Consider the following 27176-nt stretch of genomic DNA (forward strand, 5'->3'; position numbering starts at 1 on the left):
CAACCCATATCCAAGCCAATGACACCGCTTCCCCTTCATCTGCAGAGGTGAAGCTATCTGGATGAATAATTGTTAATATTATCCCACTCATTCATTCAACAAATCATTATTGTGTGCCAGGCCCATTGATATACAGTAGTGAACCAAAAAAGTCCCTGGCCTCAAAAAGCTCACAGTTTAGGAGGAGGAGAAGGGCAGACAGTAAATAAATAAGTGAAGATATAGTTTTTCACATGGTCATAAGTGCTATGGGGTGGGGGGACCATAAAGCGAGATGAGAAGGATGAGGGGTACTGGGGGCAGGGCTGCCGTTTGTATGGGATGGTTAGGGAAGATCTCACTGATGAAGTGGCTTTTCCTCATTTTTTTATGTTAAGGTATAATTTCCCTGCAGTGAACTTCACCCTCTTTAGTGCACAGTTCCTTGAGTCTTGATAAATTAATGTCATCATGTGACTCCCAGCATGGTCAAGATCTGGTTCTGTCACCACAGAACATTTCCCTGTGCCCCTTTGCAGCCCACCCCTCCCCCACCCTACCTCTGGCAACCATTCATTAATGTGTTCTCCATTCCTATAGTTCTACCTTTTCTAGAATGTCATATAAATGGAATCATACAGTATGTAACCTTTTGAATTTGGCTTCTCTGAGCAGAAGAAAAAGAGAAATCATTGAGTTTTATCCATGTTCTGTGTATCAGTAGTTTCTTCCTTTTTATTGGTGGCATCAATGTGCCACGGTTCATCCATTTGGATACCTTCTAGTTTTTGGCAATTATGAATAAGGCCACTGCAAATATTCGCATACAGGTATTTGTGTGCCTGTAGGTTTTCATTTCATTTGGATAGATAGGTTAGATGGCTTTTGAGCAAAGACCCGGAAGAAATATGAAACAAGCCATGAAGACAGCTCAAGATGTTTTTGCACATGCACTATATTGTGATTTAGCCAAGTGAATAGGTTTGTGCTGCATATCTTTTCTGTTTGAGTCATTTTTCTCATCTGAGTTATTTGGAGGAAGTAGGAGTAAGAAGGGAGGAGGCCAATTTATTCATTCATCCATTCATCCATCCAACAAACTTTAAAAAAATGAAAGCCACCAGTCAACAGTCTGTGACCCAAAGGAAGCTTGCAACCCTTGGATCCACACCAAAGGCTAATTTTAGTTGGTTTATCTGACATGACATAATTTCCTTTCTGAGTTTCCTGAAAGTTAGGGTGAGAGAGTGGTTAATGAGTGTGGCATTATCATCTTCGAAAAGGGCTATGGGAGCACAAGCATTTTGGAGAGTTTTTAATCTCATTGGAGGCTTCAGGGACCCTTTCATAGGTCCCTGAGAACTGATATTCTTTTTTGTCTGTGAGGTTGTCTGTGTGAAAGGGCAAGGTGATCTCTCAAAAGACATATTCATTTACTTTCTTTTTTCTTTTTTTTGAGACAGAGTCTCACTCTGTCACCCAGGCTGGAGTGCAGTGGTGCAATCTCTGCTCACTGCAGCCTCCACCTCCCAGGTTCAAGCGATTCTCCTGCCTCAGCTTCCTGGGTAGCTGGGATTACAGGTGTGCACACCACCATGCCCAGCTAATTTTTTTGTCTTTTTAGTAGAGATGGGGTTTCACCACGCTGGCCAGGCTGGTCTCAAACTCCTGACTTCTAGTGATCCACCTGCCTCGGCCTCCCAAAGTGCTGAGATTACAGGTGTGAGCCACCGTGCTCAGCCTGAGAAGACATGTTCAAGTAAGAGTCCTCCCTGGATGAGGGACCAGTGGACAGGACTGCATCTTCCTAGGATCAGGAGCTTTGTGAAAAAACAGAACTACAGGAAATAACTTGTGGACTTCTTTGTTTCAGGTGATGCGACTGTGAAAAAGAAACCTGCCCCCAAGACACCTCCGAAGGCAGGTAATTGACCACGGCACTATCTGGGGTCAAAGAAGTCATCTGCCATGGGGGTTCTGCCTTTACCTTGCTAGACTGACACCTGGGTATGTGATCCCAGGAGACACCCCACTGCAACCCCATCCCCACCCTCAGTTCCTGCTCTGCATTTTTCAGGCTGAGTTTGCTCGTGGAGAGCCTCTGCACAGCCTGGCTCCTGGTCCCCTTCCACAGCTTTGTCTTTCCGTCTGCCTCCCATGTTGACGGCATCATACAGGACTAGCAGCTCTCCTGCCTGCCCCTTCTGCGAATTCTGCCCTGCCGTCCATCCTCTGCTCTACCCTTGTGTACATGACCCTCTCAGGGCGGTTTTTGTGTCCGGCTCTGTGTGTCCTTGTTATATGGAGCCCTTGTCTGTTTTCCACTGGGTGACACTTGAGGACTTGAATCGAGCCTGCCAGCCAGGGGTACCTGGAGTTTAGAAGGCAAGGTGCTGCTTAATTCATAAGTGAGTTAGGACATCAATTCAAAAAATTAGGGTAAGACACAAATTCCACTACAACTCATGAATGGAGAATCATGCTATGTAAGTCGTGTGGGTCACTTCTGAGGGAATCAGAATGAAGAGGTGAACAAACCTAGCAGGTCCATGAACCTGGATGTCCTGCAGCAGGATCACTGCCCCTCAGTCTTACCCTGAAGTTTCCGGAAGCCAAGAGAGAAGCCAACAGACCACTGTGGACAATGGCATCAAATGTGATCAGGATGCCTGAGACCCTTCTGCCTTCCTCACTTTCTCCCTGTCCTCCCTCAGCAATGCCCCCTCAGATCATCCAGTTCCCTGAGGACCAGAAGGTACGCGCAGGAGAGTCAGTGGAGCTGTTTGGTAAAGTGACAGGCACTCAGCCCATCACCTGTACCTGGATGAAGTTCCGAAAGCAGGTCAGTGATGGTATGGGGTGGGCATTGGGGGTGCTGGGAATAACCCGCACAGCCTTTGGGCCGAAAGGGATGAGAAATGCCGTGCTGGAGATGGCCTCACTCTTCATAGCTTTAGAAATGGGAGAGGCCACTCCCCTACCCATTGCTCACCTGCCAAACCTGAGTTCTTGCTGACCTTTGCTTCTGAATCTACCAATAATCCCTGCCTTTGTAGACAACTTGCGTAATAGAGAAAAGTGTGAGGGGAAAAGTAGAAACCATCCATGGCCCTCATCTGGTTTGATAGCACAGTCTAGAATTCTATTCAGAGTCAGGAAAGTCGAGCCTGTGACCCAAGATGACCCTTAGACTCCATGAGCTTGCTATGATTCTGTGCCAGCCCACTGATTCCTGTCTGTTGTAACCACTTAAACTTGCCACATGCTGAAGGGACAAAAGCAAATGTGAGTATTTGGATAGAAGACTTGTATGATAAATGGAATTGTGTCTGACTGACCCAGAAATCTAGCTACAATTTATCATAATGTTTCCTATGGAAAAATGTTTGAATTTCCAGACAACCAGCTTTGAAAGGACTTGGGGAGCCCAGCAGCTCCACCAATCCACGGTAGTAGTGTGTGCCTGTAGGCATGATCAGCAGAGACCCTGGAATGGTGGGTTGGCACGGGAGTGGGAAGTTGTGAAGATTTATTCTGAGCCCTCTGTTGCTCTGTTTTAAAATCACTCAAATTCTGCTAGGCCCAGAGATGAGCACTTAGTACTGACAGGGAGGAAAGTAGGGTTGGTCTCAAAAGATGGAAATGAGAAGTTCGCCTTTAGCATCCCAGAGCATGTTTGCCCTGAGCGACATCTGGACTACTGTTGTCTGAAATAAGATGGAATCTCATCACTTTTCAGAGACGTTTAGCCAAGTCCTAGCTCTGTCCTTCAGAACTTTCTGCCATGTTGAAAGTGTTATCTCTGTGCTATCCAATATGGTAGCCACCAGCCATATATATGTGGCTATTGAGCACTTGAAATGTGGCTAGTGCAACTGAGGAACCGAATAATTTTAATTAGTTAAAAACTATTATAGCAGCTTTGTTAAGATTTAATTCATATACCATAAAATTCACCCTCTTGAAGTGTACAGTTCAGTGGTTTTCAGTAGATTCACAAGGTTGTGCAAGCATCACCATTATCTAATTCTAGAATACTTTCATCATCCCAGTAAGAAACCCCAGACCCATTAGCAGACATTCCTCCCCTTCCCCCAGGCCCTGACAACCACTAACCTACTCTCAGTATTTATGGATTTGTATATTCTGGACATTTCATATCAATGGAATCATACACTATGTCATTCTCTCTCTGTGTAGCTTTCTCTTTTTTTTTTACTTAGCATACTCTTTTCAGGGCTCATTCTTATTGTAGCATGAATCAGTACTTCATTCCTTTCAATGAATTAATGATAAACCATTGTCAGGTTAGACCATATTTTGTTTATTTGTTCATCAGTTGATGGACATCTGGGTTGTTTCCACTTAACTAATTAAAATTTAAATAGCCACATGTGACTAGAGGCTACAGCATTGGACAGCACAGAAGAGGTTAGAACCCACTGGAGTGGACTTTGTGAATGACTTTGCTGAGATGTGTTCTCCTATCATCCCATTCCAGAGAGGCAGAGGGGGACCAGGATATTTCTGGGAGCAGTGAATGCTCAGCTAGTTCATCCATCCTGCCCCTACTCCACACCCTCCCTGCCCACCCCAGACCTGGCACCCTCAGGGAAGCTGGATCTGGATGCAAGAGAGAAGGGGCCTCAGGGGGAAGTGCAGAGTCCAGACCAGACCGAGCCCCCCACAGCTTGTCCAGCTGCATCCTTCAGGAAGTAGGGAATGGGGAGGAGCCCCCTTCCTTTCCTGGCCCGAGGGCCTAAGGCTTCAGCACCTGCTCTATCCTCCGCCCCTAGATCCAGGAAAGCGAGCACATGAAGGTGGAGAACAGCGAGAACGGCAGCAAGCTCACCATCCTGGCCGCGCGCCAGGAGCACTGCGGCTGCTACACACTGCTGGTGGAGAACAAGCTGGGCAGCAGGCAGGCCCAGGTCAACCTCACTGTCGTGGGTGAGTCTGGTGGCTGGGTGGCATGGAGCTTGGGGCAAGGGGAAGGCAGGGAGCCCCCAGGCAAGATACGTGGGCCTCAGGACTTCATCACCCATTATCTCTCACCACTCCTGTGCCTGATTTATAAGGCACCACAGAAAGAAGATCACGGCAACCCACAGACTCCCTGCTAGACCCTGCTGACCTCCAGGCTCAGCAGAGGGGCCAAGGCTGGGCAGAAAGCCTTTTCCCTGTCTCTATCAACACCTCTCTGTGATAGCTGTTCCTGGAGTTCCCCGCCCTCAGGCCTTGACATCCAGCTTATTTGAGAAATACGAGACATGAGGCATAAACTTGGTCAACTTCTTGGCCGCTACACCACAGGTGTCTGTATCTGTCCCCATCCTGACTCCAGTCTCCAGGCTCTGGGGATGGCCCACCTTGGTCCTGCCGAAGGCTGCTCCCTTCTCCTGTGCTCTGGACCCCAGGTCCTTGGGGGCTCCACCATCCCTACTTCTGTCTTCAACCTCTTCCTCTCTCTTGGCTCCTCCCAGCAGCCCATAGGTGTCGCCATCTTAGCCAGATGCACAGGCATTAATAACTCCTGCAATGTTCTCTCTCACTCTAGCCACCCTACCTTCTCTCTCTGACAGGGGTGAGTCTCTACTGCACTTCTGCTTCTTCACCCCCCAGCACCCTCCAGCTTCCTATGGCCTCACCTGCATGCCCCATTAGTCTGCAGGGACTGTTCTTCTGAGGTCACCATGACCTCCCAATCCTGACTCCACTCGCTTTTCCTTATCACCTCCTTCATCCCAGGATTGAGTGGGGTCTGTCTCCAGACTGATTCTCAAGTTCACTTTTCCTCTCCTCCCTTACCACTGTCTTCGTGCCCTGGTCAGCTTTCTCCTGGAGCATCAAGAGAGTTTTCTAACCAGTCTCCCGCTGTTGTCATGTTCTGCTCCAGTTGTTCCCAGTGTGGCAGGTGCTTGGGACAGCAGAAGAATGAGCAGGCAGAGGGGCAGACAGAGAGAGTAGACTCTATGCCTCATGCATTTGTGGGCCTTCATATGTTGTGCATGTGAAAGCCTTTGACCTGGCATTTATTGATATGTGCATGAGACCGGAGCAGGTTTTCCATTTGTCCTTGGCTTTCAAGCTTATAGGATACATTTGTGAAAATTAGAAAAAGAGGCCTCGCTGGGCAGAGTGAAAAGGGTACAGCACCCCCAGCCTCACCTCAGAGCTCATGACCTGGCCTTGGGGAGGACAGGTTGGCCCAGATGCCCCCACTAGGCCCCTTTTATGCAGTGCACGAAACTCTCAGCTGTGCGTGCTGATCCCAACCTTAACTTCCTGCAAACTAGCCTTTCCTGTGTGTTCCTGGTGCCCACACATGTGGGCACACAGAACAAAAGGATCTGTTGGTAGCAGGGCTTGTGTGGCTATGGTGGTTAGAAGTCTTCCCCTGGAATCTCTTTTATGGAGGTATCTAGACATGAAGTTAGAAGTTGGAGACATTGACTCTTAAGGTCTCTTGTAGCTCTGACATTCTATGATTCCCCAACTCTGTTCTCTGACATTCTGATTCCTTGACTCTATTCCCTGATATTCTATGATTCCTCACCTCTGTTCTCTGCTGGTCTTTGATTCCTTGACTTTGTTCTCTGACATTCTGTGATTCCCTGACTTAGTTCTCAAGAAGTTTTTCTCCCCTATCTTCATCTCATACCCTCACCTTAGGACTAGGATGGACAGGACTGATGTTTCCAGCCTTACGAGGAGAAACTGAAGCCTAATCTGAACAAAGTAACATAATGCATCAGGGGATATGTGGGAACTAGTTCTAAACTTTCAAACACTTGTCCTCCAGTGCCACTCATGGGAGTGTGAAGTAGGTACAGAATGTCCCAAAAGGTAAAGGAACACTCTGGCTGCAAAATTCATCTTGAGGGGGACATGCAAGCCTTTTGGGGAGCTGTCCACATGCCAGGGAGTCATTGATGTCTGTGCCTCCATTTTTCTCATGCTGAGCCTTAGGAAGCCCTGTAGCACTTCCCTCCAGCCCCTAAGCAGTTGGGGAAGAAGAAGTCCTTGTCCAACCAGGTGAATAGGGAAGACATGAGGATAAAGGTCAAAGTAATACAGAGCTGGGAAGACAAATTAGGTGGCCAGTGAGCTGCGCCCATGCCAGCTACCAGAACAGACCACAGGTTCCACAGCCTGGCCCGACTCCCCAGACAGGAAGTACTGCAAAGCCCCCTGGAAGATTGTCCCTGGACACAGGGGACCCGGGAGAGGGAATTCACAGAGGACTGAGCTCCAGCATCCACTCCCCACCCCCAATTGTCCACATTTCTCTTTACCTTCTCTCTTGCTCTGTTCCTCTCCCTGGCCTTGTTTCTTCGCCCTGTGTTCTGTTTCAGCCATTTCTCAGTGTCTGTCACCCTGTCCCGTGTCCCCTCTTTTCCGTTTGTCCTCCTTCCTCTGACCCCCGTTCTTTTGTTTCTTTCAGTTGGAAGTTTCAGATCGGGGAAGACTGGTGTACAAAGGGGTCAGGGAATGGGTTTTTCATTTCTAAAGGAGAATAACAACCCTTTTCTCACTCTGTCTCTTTTTGGTGACTCCAGGTGTTTATTTGAATAATTTCCTCCCAAGGAGTCAGGAACCTGTGGAGGCTTGGTGCTAGTGATCCACTTTACTGGTACATTTAGATCTGTTCTGAAGCACTGATTTGGCCCTGTACTCCCGTCCTATCAGCAAGCATCAGTTTAAACTTCTTTGATGTTCTCTCTCATCTGCTCCTCCTTAAGCAACTCTGGGGTCAGCTTCTTTGAACTGCTTTTCTGTACTCAGCCGTCCCTCCCCCCAGCCCCCACGATGCCCGGCTCCTGCGCGGTGCCACGCACTCCCCTCCTCCGATCACCACTGCGCGGGCTGCAGTTCTGGCCTTTTATGGTTTAGTTTCTTATTCTCTGCGGCCAGTGCTGACAGGGCCATTGGCGTGGCTGTCTGCCAGCTGGCAGGAGCAGCATGTTAAATGCCGTTCTGGGAGGGGAATGGAATGGAGGAGAACCGAGGCTTTCTGTCTGCCTCCCTCTCAAAGAGCTAAGAATAGAATTGCTCAATAAAATAGAACTCACATTGATGGATACAGCAAAGCCACATTCATTCAGAGCCCGTGCACTTAGAATTAGTTCAAAGTAAACCTGGATGAAGCTCAGATTTACCTGTGCATCTCCAGGGACACCTCTGTATTCTCTGATCAGGGTTTATTAAGCAGATGTAAAATGTACATGAGGTGAAAACAGGAATCACTTGGCCTGCTCCAGACAGTTTTCATGCATTTACAGACCAGCTAAATAAGGCCAGTTTAATACAACTCCTCCTTGTTAGCAGGAAACTTCTCTTACTGTATATTCTTTAAAGGGCCACTTTCTTTTCAGATCATCTCTGACTCCTATTTTTCAAACGATAATAAAAACTAGCCTTTCCCTCTGTTAGCTTAAATGAATGATATTTAGCTATTTTGGAGACTTATTATTGTTATATTTTAAAAGACAGCCCAGGAATTTGCGATGCTCAGAGCCTCTTCCTGCGCATGCGCTTCTGGTCTTGGCCTGCGGGGAATGAGGGAGGGGACAGAGAGCAGCACACCCAGATGGATTCCTTAAGGTCACTCACCCAGCACAAGAAAAGCAGGTCTCTTTTCATATCTTTAAAGGAGAAAAACAAAGTAGAGAGAGCCCCAAATACCCAATAATCCCCAAATACTAACTGAGTTTGGAGCTTGCATGATTTCCCATCTTAATGCTCAGCTCAGGCTTAAGCAAGAGGCCTTCTTGAGCTCATTCTGCCTGATAGCCTGGAAAGTCCTGAGCCCTGGAGCGAGGGTCCAGAGACTTTTTGGAATCTCCTTTTGGCTCTGCCACTGACTACTGGGTTTTCTTGATAAGCAAAATGCCTTAGCTGCTGAGGACGCATTTCCCAAGGGCCAGGATTATCTAGGTAGATGACTTTTGAGGGCCCTTCCAGCAGCTGCTGAAGTCCCAGGGAAGGGACATCCAGGTGGGGCTAGGCATAGCCACTGGTCATCTTCAAATAAGTGAGCACCAAGAGACCTCGAGGGCAGTTACTCTAGTGGGAAGCTGTAGGATGGGATCCTCCGTTTTCCTGGGAATTCGAACTTTTGCTGAGGAGAAAATCCTGGAGCTGGTGCCATTGGAGACTCTTGTCTTAGACTCAGCTGAGTTTCCTATTCTGTTAGTCAAGCCTCCAGGGAGCCCTGGGAGAATTCAGAGGAAATGTGGAGTCTCCTTTGCCCAGAGATGCCCAGGGTCTCCCTCCCAGTCTGAGTGTGTCGCCGTGGAGGACAGGCTCACAGGAGCTCCCTGTTCTAAGGACATCTGTTCTTTTCTGAGGGTTTTCATCCCTTTACTAGTTCAGCCACTGCATGGGGCTCGTAGCTTAGAAAGAACAGAAAGCATTAGGTGCAGCCCACAGCTCTAAAGGCAGGTGGAGGGGTGGGAGGCCTCCAATCTCCTAGGACTTCTGACTTTGGTCTTTTCTGAACTCCTTAATTTAGTAGCAAATTCCTTAAAAGTGTTGGAGTTTTACTTGGAATTAAAGTCCCTCTCCCCAAATGTTGTGTCTTCTCTTGTGTGACAAGTCTTACATATCACATATGTCATGTACAGGTTCTCGTTTTCAGCCAAGAGATATCTGTAACAGGGTAGGGTACAAATGGCACCTCTTCTGCAACACGCATTTCTCAGTTTTCTTTTCTCGGCCAAAGCAGAAGGAAGATCAGTTGGCAGAGTGCGTTCATTTATAAGCCCACACGACTCCAACCGTGGCCAATCACATGGTTTCCAGGCAGCCTTCTCTGGGAGGAGTAGTGGGTCTGTCTTCCATCCCTCTTTAGGCTTTTTTACTTCCTTAGCTGGGTCTTGAGAGGACTTGAACCACTTGTCTTTAAGAGAGTTTAGAGTAATAAACATCTTAGCCAAAACCAGAAATGTTTCAAAAAAGGCCAATATATCTCTCAGAACAAACAGTTTTTCTAAGAGAACATATTAAACAGCCAGTGAAAGGGGTTCCATCACAGGACGCCTCTGGCATGACTGCCAGCACTGGGAAGTGGCTCTGTCACAATCCCAGAATCATTCCCAGGGCTTTGGTTATTGGGGATAGACAGTTTCTGGGCAGTGCATTCTGGGCTGGAATGTGGATCAGCAGGTCTGGGAGAGGGGACAAGAATGAATATAAGTATGAGTATATATACTCATATACACATGTATATACATGCAGATTTTTCTTCTCCATATACACAGGGTCATTTGCAGGAATTGCCTTTGGCCTTCCTGCCTTGCTGGGGGTGGAGAGTAGCGGTCAAGTACTTTATCTATCTATGTTTGCTTACTTGATGCTTGCAAAAACCCTAAGAGGTAGGAACATATTAGCACCATTCTCTGAATGAGAAAGTCAGGCAAACAAACCACTTTCAAATTTGCTGGGGTCGACATAGCTTAAAAGCATGGTTTCAATTGCTAGTTTGTGAGGCTTCATGAACTCAAACAGCACTGGGGGAGATGAAGGGTTAATGAACACAGATATCTGTAACTAACCAACCATCTGCAAAAACTAAATCTGAAAAATAGGAGAGTTTTGCTAAGATAAGCAACTAATAAAATCAGCAAAACTCAAGAGCCTCATTAAAGTATTGGCTACCATGATTTGACTTGAAGTTGGCAGTACTGCTAGTTCTGAGGCCAGGTCATCTGAATGAGAAGGCAGCCAGCCAAAAGGGCCACTTCTTATTTGTGTCCTCAGCTCATTTTCTGTCCATTAGTCAGGGATGGCTATGATTTGCTATTGTGGCTTGCTTTTGAAATTATTTATATCTCGACAGCCCTCTGAGAATAAAAGAGGTAGGGTAGGAGTAATTTTTAAGTATATAAAGTTAGAAATAAACTCCTACACTAATCTTGATAGTAATGACTAGTCAAGCCAGCCACTCTTCTAAGAATTTCTCACAACCACCTGTGATGCAAGTGCTATGTTATTCACATTTTACAGATGAGGAAACTGAGGCACAGGGCAATTAACAGCTACTGTGTGGGGACAGATCTGTGTTCCAACTTGAATCTGTCTGACTTCAGAGCACAAACACTGCGCTATACCGCCCCTTGGTGGGGCAGGCATTTTTCAAGACCCAGAGAAAGTGGAGGCAGATCCCTAGTTATGTCACAGGTTATTGGCCAAGGGCCTGAAGGACAGACACACACACTCATGCTGAACTCTCTCTCTCAAAACATGTTTTCGATGGGAAATAGTCCACGCCTTCTGGGCAGCTTCCTAGATCTGTTTACTCTGACAAATATGTTTATGACTTGGGCAAAGTACAGGAAATCGTGACTTGCATGTAGCCTGGAAAACTAGCAAAAAAAGGCGGGGGGGCCTTTTTTGGAGGAAATAGTTATACATGGGGCTTTCCGTACAGGTGGGTTTGTACATAGCTCTAGCTGTGATGTGCGGATGAGGGAAAGAGACTCAGGACCAGGGACTTTGCAGTGGGTTCTCTAGGCTGCCTTCCCCCCATGACACAGGTAATTCAAAAACTTCCTTTGCCAGCAGTTCTGGAAAGTGTGGGTGATATTGTGCTTCTCTATCCCCAGATAAGCCAGACCCCCCAGCTGGCACACCTTGTGCCTCTGACATTCGGAGCTCCTCACTGACCCTGTCCTGGTACGGCTCCTCGTATGATGGGGGCAGTGCTGTACAGTCCTACAGCATCGAGATCTGGGACTCAGCCAACAAGACGTGGAAGGAACTAGCCACATGCCGCAGCACCTCTTTCAACGTCCAGGACCTGCTGCCTGACCACGAATATAAGTTCCGTGTACGTGCAATCAACGTGTATGGAACCAGTGAGCCAAGCCAGGAGTCTGAACTCACAACGGTAGGAGAGAAACCTGAAGGTAGGCTGCCTTCACTTCATCAGTGGCTTGAAATAAATATGCATGACTGATCTTGTGTATGTAAAGACTGTACTGAAAGGAGTGAAAAGGAACTGAGGAAACATTAATGATGACTGGCAGGGTCTTTTGGAGTCTTGGTTTCCAAGACAGTGATGTTCAGCCATTCTTCAAAAGAAGTATGGACATTTCAAAATACATTTCAGAAAAACTTAGGACATTTCAAAAAACATTGAACCAGCAATTTTGGCATGCTGCCACCAGGGGGTGATGGTGTGTTACTCAGGAGCATAGGAGTTCAAGCAGGCCACATGTTCCTCTTCCACCCTCCTCCCCTTCTCTCCTCTTGTATCCATATTTGAGTGTCTACTTGGTGTCAGATTCTTGGAACACAAAGATAAGACATGGAGCTTAAAATCCAGGGGAACAGAGGTGTGTATGGCTAACTGTAATGAGAAGGGATGCATGCTATTATAGCTGGGTAAAAAAAGAACCAAAGGGACATAACAGAATGCATGGAGCATTTTTCCATGGAGACCAAGGAAGGCTTTCTGGAGAAGGTGACACTTAGTCTGAGTCCTGGGAAAAGGGATAGGATTCTAAAAGGCAGGGAAGATAAGGAAAGGCACTCTACAAGAGGAAACAGCATGAGCAAAGGTTACAAAGCAATGGCAGTGTGTGGCATTTTCAGATGCTCGTGTGTGGCCAAGGCATATGTTGTGTGAGATAGAACAGGAGGAAGTAAGACTAAAAGGGCATTTTAGGTAAAGTTGTGAAATTCATCAAAGATTCTCAGACAGGGGATTGAGATGATTAGATCTGGTTTTTAGAGAACTAGGGAAAGAGTAAGGCTTTGCTATTCACAGTGCAGTTGTGGACCAGCAGCCTTGGCATCCTGGGAGCTTCTTAGCAAGCAGACTCCCCCAGGCCCTTCTGGGCCTTGACTGAAAATGATCCACTGCTTGGGGGTTCAGATGCACACGAACGTTTGAGAAGCACTGGAGTGGCAGGTGGGTCAGAGGAGACGAGACTGCAGTCAGCCATACCAGATGGGCCTCTGGGATGACAGTCCAGGGGAGGGATGGAAAGGGCATGAACTTCAAGCCTCAGGAGGTAGAGTTGATCATACTTGATGACTTGTTCCATAGAGAGTTGAGGAAGAGAACTGGAAGATTCTAAGATGACTTACAGTTCCTGGCTGGGGTAACTGAACACAAATTCAAGAGCCAGCTAGAGGTTTATTGTTATAATTCACCATGGCTAACATGTATTGAGCACTTACTCTAAGCTTACGATGTGTTAATCACTTTATATGCATCATTTCATCCAATCCCAATAGCCCAATGAAGCAGATACTGTTATTACCCTCATTTTACAGATAGGAGAAATGAGATTTAGAGGGGAGAAGCTACTTGCCCAAAGTCACAGGGCTTGTAATTGGTGAGGTGATGCTCACCAATTGGTGAACTCAGAGCTGTCTGGCCTGAAGCTTGTGCTCCTTTGGTTAGACTGAGGGAAGAGGTCAGGCTGTCTTCCAGGTTCCTGACTTGAGTGACTTGGAGGTTATGTAACAAGGAGTCTGGGAGGAGAGGGGAGCTGTGGTTTCAGCCCTGCTGAGTTGAGGCATCTGAGGGATAGCCAAGGGAAGGTATCCTAAGACTGTTGGGTCTAGAGCCCAGGAGAAAGGTTTAAGCTAGTGTTGCCGGCTTGGAAGTCTTCACTATTTAATTAATAATTGAAACCATGGGCATTGATAAGGTTACAGACAGTGTGGTGGAGAAAGTCATTACCAATACCATAAAGAAGGAGCTTGCAGTACCAGGAGAAAGGACTGAGAGGGGAGAGAACCAAGAGGAGGCTGGAGTCTCAAAGAAACAGGGGAGGGAGAAGGTGCAAAGAGGGCTTCATGAACTGCATCCAATGCTAAATAAAGATGAAGGAGATGAGGACTCAGAGGGTCTTTGGATTTAGTCCTTTGGTTGGTAGTGATCTTTGTGATCAAAGTCTGTAGAGTTTCCACTGAGTGAAAAGATGGTTGCCCTGGTTAAGGAATAAATGGAAGAAAGAGAGGCCAGAAGCATGGAATATTATTTCAAGAAGTTTTATGTGAAGAACAGGAAAAGGACATTGTAAATTTAGGATAAGAGGCTGGGCGTGGTGGCTCACACCTGTAATCCCAGCACTTTGGGAGGCTGAGGCGGGTGGATCGCCTGAGCTCAGGAGTTCAAGAGTAGCCTGGGCAACATGGCAAAACCCCATCTCTACTAAAAGTACAAAAAATTAGCTGGGCATGGTGGCATGCGCCTGTGGTCCCAGCTACTCAGGAGGTTGAGGCAGGAGGATCACTTGAACCCAGGAGGCAGAGGTTGTAGTGAGCCAAGATTGCACCACTGAACTCCAGCCTGGGTGACACAGTGAGACTCCATCTCAAAAAAAAAAAAATGAATTAAAGAATATAGGATAAGAAAAGGTTGGGGGTGAGGAGAAGGTGGAGGGACATCAAGGGAAGAGAGCTCTTGGAGATAGGAGAATGTAGAGTTGTGAGGCAGATAGTAGAAGACTCAAGTATCAGAGGAGACTGAGCTCCACATGCAGAGTGTCACTTGAAAACCAAAACTGATCACTAGGTGAGAATGTATTTGACTCCTTCTAATTACAAGGAATTAGAAATCAAGTGAGGCAAATAGTGAACCTGAGCAAAGCTCAGAAAGCGAGAAAGTGAGCAGGCCTGGCATCACCAGGGAACTAGAGCGATTGTGAGTATGGAAACTGTCATCTGATTCAATGACCCTGTTTAGTTTTGAAAAAAATTTGAAAATTAGGTACAAAACACGTATTAAAACTTTACTTTCAATTAAACAAGGGCTCCAGAAAGAAAGTTAGGATACCAATGGAAAACATACCAGCTTTACAATTTTATGCTAGCAGCTGTGTGTCGAGCGGCCTTTACCCATTGAGCCATGTCAATATGCGTAGAGCAGGTCTCCTTGAGAACTATGGTGCAAGTCACGGAGGTATGATGCCTGCTCCTGGGACAGCTTTCACAGGGATCCCAACCACTAGCCACTCCCAAATGTCTGTCGGGGGACACCGAGTAACAAAACTGCCATCCCTGTCTTCTTACACACACACACACACACACACAAAGTCCCTCTGAAATGAGCAGAGTAGGGGCTGCATAGAGTGTGGGTCCCAGGGGGGGCAATCAAGTTCCAGTCTGTGGTGTTAGGATGTTACTTGGAAAAGTGACAGGAAAAGGAACAAGATTGCAGTGTGAAGAGTTCATTGGCTGGAAAGGAAATCGTCCAGGTCTGTGCTATGGTGTGAAGAAGGAGAGACTGGAGAATCCCTGACTAACCCCAGGCAGCAGGACCAGAGGCCACGGGAGCTGCAAGGTGCAGCCCCCAGGGGTCTAGGCCAGCTGCTCCCAAGGCTGTGCGGAGACTCTGCTGGGAGGAAGAGCTGGGACTGCCTGTCTGGGGCAAGTGGCCTCTCCCTTGTTCCCTGCCATCAGCCCGCTGAACCCTCTCTGGGCCTTCAGACTCACCTTCCCTGCTGCCACCCTTCCCAGCTGGGAATAGACAAAGGGCAATGTTGAAATCACTTGAAATCCAGAGGGGGGGTGTCCAGTCCACCCAGGGCTTCCAGATGGGAAGCTACTCCCCAGCTGAGGCTGGCTGGATTACCAAGGGGGAGGAGGAAAAGGGCAGAACGGTTGGCAAGTGTTAGGCCTCAGGGCAGAGGACTCTGGTTGAGGGGATTCCAGGCAAAATTCCTCTGCGGTCTGCTCAGATGCTTGTTTTTTATAAAGCTCCATAGGCCATCCCTCTGCTGAAGAGGGAAATGGCTCTCAGGGAAGTGGCGTGTGTTTTCACGCGCGCGCGTGTGTGTGTTGGCAGAGAGGTGGGATCAAGTGAGAGGTCATTGTAGGTCATTTCTGTGGAGCAGGTGGGGTGGGATCATATTAAAAAGGCAGTGCTGATTAACCCACACTCCATGAAGCCCAGCTAATGTTGGCTCTGACCTTCACCACTACCACCACAGCCACTGCCACTCCTGCCTCTCGCTCTTCTACTTCATTCTCATGCCTCATTTGCATCCCTGTTTGTACCCTAGCCCTCATCCCACATCCATTCACCACGTGTTCTGTGCCCCTCCTGTGTTCTAGGCACTGCCATGGCTACTGGGGATACAGGGGGGAACAAAGCATGGGTTCCCCATGGAGCTCCAGTGGCTTCTGTATCTCTATGCCGGAGCCACTCCTAAGACTAGGGTCCCTGAGCTGACAATGCACTCCCAAACCCAAGTGCACAGAGCCAGAACCTTACCACAGCCCCGCTCCCTCCCAGCGCAACCAGTTCTTGAACTGTACTCCTCCTCAAATCCTGCTGCTACTCCATCCCTGCCCCTAACCCTAATTTGTTCTAGTCTGTATAATTGTTAGCAAAACAGCTACTGTGACTGAGGCTTCTTGCAGAACTGGACCCTCCTTGCAATCCCCAGGACAGTTCAAGATATAAAGCCTGTACCGCTCCCATCCCAGGCTGCAGCTACGCCCTGGCCTGAGGCCGTTTCCGGGGCTGGGATGCCCTCTAGTGTTCTCTGGGTGTGCAACAGTCCTTGGCTGCAGGAAGGGACAATTCTCTGTCCAGGGCACTGACTGAACTTCTGCCATGTGAGGGTCCCGAGCACTCAGCTGATCCTCTCCCAAACACTCCAGGGTAACGAGACTCTCATCTGTTTGCACAAATATCTCAGAACCATCTTCCAAATAGCCTTCCACTTAGCTCATGGATCTCATAGCTCATTCTGAACAGATTTTTTTTTTAAGTTCAGTGGAAGACCCTTCCCTAGTGGAAAGATGGAAACCAGTTCACCTTTCTCAACAACCCTTTATGCACCAAGAGCTCTGCTAATTGAACTGTGGTCTTTCCTCTACTTCTCTCTCACTCCTCCCCTTGTGGTCAAATAGAAGAGAGGCAGGACAAGAAGGGAAAAGCAGAAGGGGATGTAGCAGCCTGGAATCTTTCTCTTTTTTAAAGAGATCGGGTCTCCCTCTGTTGCACAGGCTGGACTTGAACTCCTAGGTTCAAGCATTCCTCCCGCCTCAGCCTCCCGAATAGCTGGGACTACAGGCACTTGCCACTGCTCCCGGCTTAGTCCGGAGTCTTGATCCAAGTTTCTTGCAGCATAAAGGAACATAGTGCACTAGAAAGAGGGGCTGGAATTCCTTGAGAATGATCTAGGTCTTTCCCCCAGAGCATTAGCAGGAGAATCAGACCTGCTGCAGACCTCTGGGGTTAGAGGTGAAGGTGAGGCTTGGATGTGGGCTCATGAGGGAGGCCAGAGGCTAGCCCTGTGGCTGTCTACCTGGACTCACAATGACAGGCAGGGGCCAGCTCTAGGACTGGATGCCCCCTTCAAGGCACACAGAGAAAGTCCCCTGCTGCCGGGCCATTGGCAAGACTGCTCCTCCTGACACCAGGCCAGGAAAGCTGCCCTCCCCTTTCCCTCTCACTCTGCTGCTTGGAATACACTGGTCTCCATGCCACGCCGGGAAAATGTGGCACAGGAACAAGAAATAAAGGATGCCTCAACTGGTGAACCACTATATTGGGCAGCAGCACCACAGGTCAAGATAGGGGCCTCCCTGACAGTAAATAGGATGATTCTGTGTTGAAGACCTAGTCCAGTGACTGGTCCACCTGGTGTCCCATCACTCATTGACTCCAATATTTTTGCTTCTCTTAAAACCCTGTTTATAATATCACCACTGAACTAACCTAAATGTCTATTGGACATACTTATTATTCTAGTGGTACCTCTCATGTGAGTTCCATATCCCTCCAGCCTTCCTCCTACGTGAGGTAGAACACTAAATGGTTCCCCCAAGGTGCAGTAGTCATGAGTTGATGAAAAGTCCGAAACCCTCATCTCACCCTTGGCGATTGTGTGATTCTCTTTAAAGTCATGTCCATTTTAGACTTCTTTCCCAACCTCAGAGGCCTCACCTTTTCTGATTAAGACGTAGCCCTTCCCTTCAGTGGCCTTGCATGCCACCTGCAGCTCCATCGTGGCTTTTGGACTGCCGGCAGCCAGAGCTCCGGGGCAGGCACCCAGGGTGCTCTCAACAGCTACCCAGTACTCACCCGTTTGGGGCCCGTGCACACTTTGCCCTGTGACAGCATCTGACAGCCCGAGCAGTAGATTGAGGAGCTGCTCTTTCTGTCTTGGGTTTTAACTATGTACTTTAGGGCTCACCACCCTAAAAGGTAGAATGATCAGATTCTCCTGAACACTAACTCCGTTCCTGGCTTCTAGTTGCATTGCTCTCAGGTCATCCTTTCCACCTGTGAATTGGACAATGCCACTCTTAACTCTCCAACATGTGGATTTAGGAATATTGACCAGTTAGGCCCACATCCCAACAGCATCTGTGAAACCCACCTCTGATGCTTCAGCTAGACTCTATCTGGGTGTCCCTGTCTATCTCATCCTTTTTTATTTTTCCATGGCAGCTTCCTTTCTGTGATAAAATACACTTTCCAATCCCATTCATGTTTAGTTTTAGTTTTTTTAAAAAAAAAACTAAGCTTTGTCAGCAGCATTTTAAGAACTCTAGACACACACTCACATTCACACTCACACCAGTACACCCACACTCACACTCATATGCCCACACACACACACACACACACACACACTCCCACTTTAAAAATCCTTTTCCTCCCTCTATGCTTTCTCTCCTGTCTTTGTTTTGCTTCCTCGGGAAACCTCCCATTCATTGTCCAGCTGTCAGCCAGGACGCAGCCCAGACGATGGCTGAGGAACACACAGCACACGACGAAGTGTGGCATCCAGAGCTAGCCAGGGCCAGAGACATCAGGTGCAACCCTTCCTCTTACAGATGGGGAAACCAAGGCCCAGGAAGGGAAAGGCAAGGTCAGGAAGCCAGAGTGGCTCGATTGTCAACAAACAAACCTGTATCAAGGCAAAGGAAGGCCTGGAGCTCTGAAGTGGATGTGCTGTGCTGTGCTGGACGCCCCCCTGTTCCAGGGAACCCCTCCTGCTCCCCGGACCCTGTTCACTCCTGACATGGCCATGGGAGCAGCTGGCATGACTGTGTCCCTCGCTGCTCTGCCTCACAAATACCTGTTGGTTTCATTTGTGTGACGTCACTCGCCCCTTCGTTGTATTCCATCATTTCCTCTAAGACACAACTCAAAGGCTATTTCTTCTAAGAATAATTGCTCTCACTTACAATTGCCCCATTTTATGTCACCCTCCCTTGTTGTGTGTTCACTTTGAACCATGGTGATATGTGCGTGATTATGGTACACTTTGTAAATTGTTACTTCAAGTATATATGTTTTTGCCTCTTGAACTAAATTATAAGCTACAAGAAAGGAGAGACCATGCCTTCTGTGTAATATCTTTTGAATGCCCACAATAACTGACATTCAGGATGCTTGGTCCAATGCTGGGATGCCGTCAACAACATTCAACGAATGGCTACATGGATTTGACACTAGAAGCAATTATAAGTTGCTGACTTTTGAGCCAGGGCAGAAAGAGACTGTCACAGTTGTGTGTAGGTTCTGAAAGTCAGGAAGGGTTGGATGAGATGTGGAGAAGGGTATATTTGGGGACCATGAGGCTAGAGAGGATGGGACAGAGGGGAGACCTGGTGGAGAAGTGGAGCTGAGTGGAGGGAGGAGGCTGGCACCTGCCAGTCTGCACCGGGCCCTATTTGCTATGTGGACTGACCAGCCCCAGGGGATGCCCAGAGCTCTGGGCCTGGTAGTCATCTGCCTGAGGAGGCTGAGGCGTGGCAAGGCCCCCAGCACATCTTGCTCTCAGTGGGCCTTCAGTACTAATCACCTGTGTCCTCTCTGTCTTTCCTTGTGCCCCCCCAGAGCCGAAGGATGAAGTGGAGGTGTCAGACGATGGTGAGTGCAGCCCCCGTCCTCGGGTCAGGCTCTTGGGGTGGAGGGGGCTGAGTGGGGGCATCTGAGACTCACACCAACCCTGACCTGTGCCCCACAGATGAGAAGGAGCCCGAGGTTGATTACCGGACAGTGACAGTCAATACCGAACAAAAAGTGTCTGACTTCTACGACATTGAAGAGAGATTAGGATCGTAAGTGCAGTGGGAAGTTGCCTCTGGGCTCCCAGGCTGAGGGTGGTGCTGGTCTCACAGTTAGATTCAGTGCCTCAGCTTCCTGTTGCTCCCTGAGCCCTGCCTCCTCCCCAGACTGAGAGTCCTGCAGGATCCAAAGGACTGACCCACGAAAGCATCACTCACTCACCTAGGACTCTGCAGAGTTGCCCATGCGGTCCTGCACCGTCCCAGCTCTGCAAAGGCTGTGGGCAAGTCCTTCTTTTTCTGTGCCTCTGTTCAGAGCCCAGGACCAAAATGAGACACAGGGAGGGGAACAACACTCACCGGGGCCTGTAGGGGGAGGGCAGGGGGTGTGGGGAGCAGAACATTAGGGAGAAGAGCCAATGCATGCTGAGCTTAATACCTAGGTGGTGGGGTGTTAGGTGCAGCAAACCACCATGGCACACGTTTACCTACGTAACAAACATACATATCCTGCACATGTACCCTGGAACTTAAAAAAATAAAATAATTTTTAAAATAAAATAAAATGAGAGGACTGGATCAGATTATCTTTGGTATCCCTTCCATTTGACCCACAGAAGTCAGTGGAGCCTGATCAGTGCTCGCTGTAAAGCAATGCCTGCGTTAGTGCTCCATTAAATGCACAGCAGTCATCAAGCTCCCTCATGAACTTGGCTCGCACTGCTTACTCTGGCTCCTCCCTGGGGCATGGAGGACAGAGTGGGCTCAGACCCCAACCCTGAGCCAAGCTGTTCATCTGCCCTTAGCCCTGTCCCTGGAGGAATAGAAGAGGTGGGAGAGAAAGGAGTGGGACTCCACTTGTATTTCCAGCGGTTTCTGGGAAATGAAGGAGTGATGCAAACCGGGTAACAGTGTCAGAAAGAAGTCGGTGCCATCACAGAGGAGCCCCACTCTCCCCTCTCTCAGCAGTGGGAAGCAGGACCCTGCCTGGGCCATCACCAGGGGATCAGTGGTTGGGAGTGGAAGGAAGGAAGGCAACTGCTCAGTAATTCTCTGCATTTGGGAAGGGCTGTCTCCACTCATCTTCATGGGTTCCACTGCAGGGAGGGGAAGAGATGCCATCAGCCAAGGTTGACAGTGGGTTTGTCAGCATTAGAAATGTGCTTCAAAGGCCAGGTGTGGTGGCTCATGCTTGTAATCTCAGCACTTTGGGAGGCCAAGGTGGGAGGATTGCTTGAGGCCAGGAGTTCAAGACCAGCCTGGGCAACATAGCGAGACCCCATTTCTAAAAAAAAAAATGTTTAAAGATAAGAAAAAACAAATGTGCCTCATTGCTCTAGAGCAGGAGTCTGGGCCTTTCATAAAGGCTGATATCTTAGATTTTATGGGCGATATGCCTTTGTCACAACTCCTTAGCTCTGCCACTGTAGCACAAAAGCTGCCATAGACAATATGCAAACAGCCAGGCAGGGCTGTGCTCCAATAACACCTTACTTATAAAAGGAGGTGGGCCAGATCTGTCCCATGGGCCATAATTTGCCAACCGTAAGTTAGTGGAAAACTTGGCTAAATGTGGCTTTTCTCTCCTCCCGCTTTCATTTACAGTGGGAAATTTGGACAGGTCTTTCGACTTGTAGAAAAGAAAACTCGAAAAGTCTGGGCAGGGAAATTCTTCAAGGCATATTCAGCAAAAGAGAAAGAGAATATCCGGCAGGAGATCAGCATCATGAACTGCCTCCACCACCCCAAGCTGGTCCAGTGTGTGGATGCTTTCGAAGAAAAGGCCAACATCGTCATGGTCCTGGAGATGTGAGTGGCTCACTGCCAGCAGCCTGGGCACCGCAGGGAGCCCCCAAATGTGTCTCCCCTACTGCCCTACCCCAGCCACCTCTGCCCCGAGATGGAAAGCACTGCAGACAGGAGTGTGATATGTAAGATGCTCACCAGCCATACAGCCAGGCCTGACCAAACAGAACCGAAGATCTGTGCACAGTGCTGGCCCTGAGCCTCTGAGCGCCAGCCCAGCTGCAGCCCTGTGCTTATTTCCAAAACAAACCAGTAGATCTTTGAGGACCCTGGCACCTTTCTCACCCTCATCTCCCCATGAAAGGGCCAAAGCTATCCCTAGGCTCCTTGGTTTCATTCAGGGCATTCACACCTGAAGGTGGTTTAGGGGAGAGACAGGGCAGCTTCCTGACTTCCATGTGAAAGATAAGGGGGGCCCCTGGCTGGGGGCTCGAAATCCAGGATGGAAGCCTCACTCTGGTCCTCAGTCCCCTCCTGTGTCTCCACATGCCCCTGGTCTACTCTTGTTTGTACTCTTTGGACTTCTCACTCACTAAAGAGTGGTGCTTTCCCTATGGGGTTGTACAAAGGCAGGGGGACTGTCAGTTGACCTCCAGCCAAGCCTTTCCCAGAATCCATTGTTTCTTCTGCACCTGAATCCTCCCCCTCCCTCACCTCTGAGCTGTTGGTGCTTGTGTGTACACACACACACACACACGCACTCACACACGCACTCACAGTCAAGCATGCACACTGGCATCAGCAAGCCAGGCATCCCCCACAGCATCTGCATTCTTAACGGTTCCTTTTTTATCTGCATTTTTAGAATATATGCTACAATCACCTCAAAAAATATTAGGAAATACACAGTGAAAAGTCTACTTTCCACCATTATTCCTGTCTATCCTTTCCTAAACACCACGACCATCACCAACACAAATGGACAGCTTCATTGGCTTTTATCTGTGTCCTTCCAAAGTTTCTCTATGAAAATATAAGTGTATACACACACACACACACACACACACACACATATATATTCTTATTTTCTTGCCTTTTAACACAAAAAGTAATTTCTTATACTCACTATCATATACTTTGCTTTTTTAGTTTGGTTTGTTTGTTGATGTTGTTGTTTGAGACGGCGTCTCACTCTGTCACTGAGGCTGGAGGGCAGTGGTGCCATCTCGGCTTATTGCAACCTCCGCCTCCCAGGTTCAAGCGATCCTCCCACCTCACCACAGGCTCACGCCACCTCGCCAGCTAATTTTTGTATTTTTGTACAGATGGGGTTTCACCATGTTGCCCAGGCTGGTCTCGAACTCCTGGGCTCAAGCGATCCATCTGCCTCAGCTTCCCAAAGTGCTGGGATTACAGGCGTGAGCCACCGCACCCAGCCTACTTTGCTTTGTCAGCAAATTACTATGGGAGTTAGTCCCATCTCACTACCTAGTGAGCTTCCTCATTCTCACAGCTCTATGGGGTTTTGTTGTATAGAAAATCACAATTTATTTAAGCAGCTTTCTTTTGGTAAGAGATTGAGTGGTTTCCAGCCTTTTGCTTTTACAAACAAGCATCGTTTGTAACCTTGTGCACACATCTTTTCACTCATGCCGTGAATGTCTATAGGATAGACTCCCAGAAGTGAGGGAGAGCTGGGTTAAAGGGTATGCACATTTGAAATCTTTAGAGATATTGTGAAATTGCTTTCAACATCCTTGAAATGCTCATGCTGAACTTCGGGGGTCTCTGTCATTTGGTGAGGGCTCTATCAGCATCTTGGAATTCTTTCCCGGGAAAGTTGAGGCCAGTAAGCCATCCCCAAGCTGTAGATATGAGTGGAATATTAGTATTTTCTCTCCCCTCATGCCCTTAACATTCTGGCACACAAGTATTTCCTTTCCGTATGTGTTCCTTAGGAAAGGCAATAGTAGTTACAAGTGTAGGCTTGAGTCAGATGAACCTTACCTCAAATCCCAGCTCTGCTTCTAACTTGTTATTTGACCTTGAGTAAGTTATTCTATTGTACCAATCCTTAATTTTATTATCCATAAATGTAGATACGATGCCCACCTCATGAACGCTGTGGGATTCAATGCAATAATGCATATAGGGCACAGTGCTCTATAATGGGGAGTTAGTGTTAGTAGTATGATACATTGACTTTTTTTGTATCCTGGTTTTTTTCCACTTAAAAGTACTTTTTGAGCATTTAACTTCCAACAAGGTGTTGTGGAACAAATCCTTCCTAGTATTCAGGAAGCGTGGCTTCAGTTTCTGCTACTATCGAGTTATGATTTTGCAATTGTCAAATCCTACCAGCACGAAGAAGTACTTGGATTAGAACAGTCAATCTCAAGATGCCCCTTTTGGTTATAAAATTCTAATATTTCATGGAACCATAAAAGATGCAGTGAAGAATTTCCATTCGTATCTTACAATCTACATTCAGCCCCAAATTCAGACTTTCCTCCCCATTTTCAGGAAATACATAGCCCACGTCTGTGGCCTCATTCTTTATACCCTCACAATAGCCCCGTGGGCTGCATCTTTTCACATTTATTCTAGAACAGGTTGCTTAGTCCAGGCAGTGTGGGCATGTGAGGACATGTGGAGAAATGCCTTATCTTTAGAAGTTAAACCTTGAGCAAGTTCTTGAGAGGGTGCAGGGAGGGCAGGAGTCACAGGGCCTGGGGAAGGCCAGGCAGCAGCACCAGTGGGCAGAATACCATACTTAGCTTGGAACTGGGAGTTGGCAAGCTGGATGGAAAAAGCAAAGAGAAAATGTAAGAAAGCTTCAGCTGGTCTGGCTTTCATCCCTCCACCCCATGCCTCCCCTGTGGACAGCAGCAGGTCTTCCATGCCCAGATACCAGAAGATTTGCCTGCACTTGGGACCTTGGCCAGGTCGCCAAGAGTAGGAACTTGGTAAGAACTCAGTCAACCAAAGAAGAAGGGAACAGGTTCATACTCCATCTATACATCCCTTCCAGCTTAAACACTCTAAGACTTGACCACTGAGAAGGGAAAGGATGGTTTTCACCCGTGCAATGTGCTAACCTTGTTGGATGGAGAAACTGAGATTAAAAGAAGGATGATGCCTGGCAATAGAACAATGGAAATGTATTCCAGGGTCCCAGCCTTAAGTTCAGTTGCCTCAGATCTAGTGGGAAATAGTAATGAATGTGTCTTCAGCCTTTCTGACTTCTGATTACTAGATGAGCCCCCACCATATAGCAGTTTGGTCTGACACAGTGGTTCCTTCAGGCCCCTGGCCTACTTGGGATTGTCCTTTTGGAAGTGCTTGGGACATGCCAGGTGGTGGTGGGACCCTGAGCATTGAAGATAATGTGAAGTTTAAGCTGTGTCATCCATGGCTCATCTCATGTTTGTGCTACTATTAGCAAAATTTATCAAAGGACGTTCCAGCTGGCTGCCATAGGGCAAGGAGCAGAGGGTCTTGAGTCCCCTGATAGCACCATTCCTTCTTGCTTCCTATGAGGGCTAGCCAAGGTCTAGGGTTTGGGGGATGAATCTGATTTCTTAGGATAGGGATCACTTATTTATTTAGTCATTCACTCACTCACCATTAATTTATTAAGCCTAATCTTGGCCCTTGGCATTATCCCATTTCTGTGGGTGGCAGTTGCTGTCTATCAAACCAATATTTTCCACCCATAGCATTGAGTATTTTGAAGAGAAACCTACAGAACCATTAATCCTGCCTGTTTAACCCCTTCCATCTTAGAAAGTTGAACCATAGGAACAGTTTTCAAAATATAATAAGTATGTATGAATAGGATTGAACCTATTTGAATTTATATTGAATAGGTTTCCTCCAGAAATGCAGCAAGAATTATCTCCATGGCTCAGATTCCCACCACTCATTGCCTCAGACGTTTCCAAGGGCATTGAAAACAATGGTTGCTTGCTTTTTCAGAATATTTAAAATTTAAATGTAAACATTTTGGAGCACCTTGTCTGTGCCAAATATAGTCGGAGGTAAATAAGGGTCTAGAGATGAGCTTGGCACCTGTGATGTATTCAGAACTTCAAGGCAAAGCCAACTTGATACAGAAAGTGCAGAGACGAGGCCATGGACATAAGGCGATGGAAAGTGCAGAGACAAGGCTGTGGACATAAGGCCATGGATGCCCAGTGAGGGAAAGATCATTCCATGTGAAGAAATGGGGAGTGACTTTTTCAGAGGGTGTGAATTTCAGCTGGTCTCCCAGGAGTGGTAGTTGAGTAAGCCAGTATTTCTCAAACTTGTCTGATCATAAGGATGACCTGGGGTAATTATTACAAATATAGATCCTCAGATCTCCCCCAAGACTTTCTAAATCAAAATCTCCAGAGGAAGAGCTTGGGAATTTGTATTTTTAATAAGAGCCCCAAGTGATTCTTTACATAGAAAATTGATCATTAATATTGAGCATTGACTGTGTGCCAGATACTTCCAAGCACTTTACCTGTGTTGACTCATTTAGTCTTTGGAGCCACCCTGTGAGGTGAGGCTGTTTTTTAATCTGCATCTTACAGATGAGGAAAATGAAGCACAGAGATGTTAAGAACTGGCTGAGACCTAAGAATGTAGATGAGAGTTTGACTTGGTAGAGAGCAATAGAAATGGAGGGCATAAGGACAAGAGCGCCACCTGCTGGCCATTTGGGGACCTTCTTCTCAGATGGGTTTTAAAGTGTGAGTTCTAGCTCCCTCCAGCTGTCACTGGCACAGACTGACCTTCTCCAGTTCAGCCCTTCCAGAAGTGAAAGTGTGTGTCACGTGGCAGAGGCTGTGGTATGCTGGGCCCCACAGTGCATCCCCGTCTCTCTCCTGCAGGGCTCAGTGACAAGATCCACCTAGCCCACCACAGCTTATCAAACGATAAGTAATAAGTGTTGAGCACCTTCTGTGTGTTAGGCATGATACTTTACAAAGGCTCCTACATTCCTAAAAACTCTATGAGGCAGGGATAGATAAGGAAACAGGGACTCAGAAAGGTTAAGCAACTTGCCCAATGTCACACAGCTCATAAAAGGCAGCAGCAGGATTCAAACTCAGCTCCTTTCCTCTTTGTGAGGACTCTCTGTAGGAGAGGAAATACCCTTGCAAGAGGACAGGTCCAGAACCCACCCGGCCTTGTTCAACTGGTGGACCTACAGGCCACTGCAGAAACATGAGCTTATGACTGGGTGACAGAGACCCTGTCTCTACAAAACATTTAAAAAATTAGCCAGGTGCGGTGGCACATACCTGTAGTCCTAGCTACTTGGGAGGCTGAGACAAGGGGATGGCTTGAGCCCAGGAGTTCAAAGTTATGTTGAACTATGATCACAGAACTGCACTCAAGCCTGGATGACAGAGCAAGACCCTGTCTCAAAAGCGAAAGAAAGGAAAGGAAGGAGGAGGGGAGGGGAG

The 27176-nt window shown here is 47.7% G+C and overlaps 1 protein-coding gene across 2 annotated transcripts in view; it reads left to right on the top strand.

Moving 5' to 3' along the window:
- MYLK (myosin light chain kinase) overlaps positions 1 to 27176 on the top strand; it is a 226436-nt gene that overhangs the window by 170087 nt on the left and 29173 nt on the right. For both annotated transcript variants that reach the window (XM_032149992.2, XM_032150000.2), the window contains 7 exons: positions 1853 to 1903; positions 2694 to 2821; positions 4776 to 4929; positions 11586 to 11888; positions 19802 to 19834; positions 19932 to 20025; positions 21577 to 21780. In XM_032149992.2, the coding sequence (XP_032005883.1) occupies positions 1853 to 1903; positions 2694 to 2821; positions 4776 to 4929; positions 11586 to 11888; positions 19802 to 19834; positions 19932 to 20025; positions 21577 to 21780 (967 nt within the window). The remainder of the gene's footprint in view (positions 1 to 1852; positions 1904 to 2693; positions 2822 to 4775; positions 4930 to 11585; positions 11889 to 19801; positions 19835 to 19931; positions 20026 to 21576; positions 21781 to 27176) is intronic.

Source organism: Hylobates moloch, unplaced genomic scaffold (assembly GCF_009828535.3).
Source record: "Hylobates moloch isolate HMO894 unplaced genomic scaffold, HMol_V3 SCAFFOLD_4, whole genome shotgun sequence".
In the NCBI taxonomy this organism is placed as follows: domain Eukaryota; kingdom Metazoa; phylum Chordata; class Mammalia; order Primates; family Hylobatidae; genus Hylobates; species Hylobates moloch.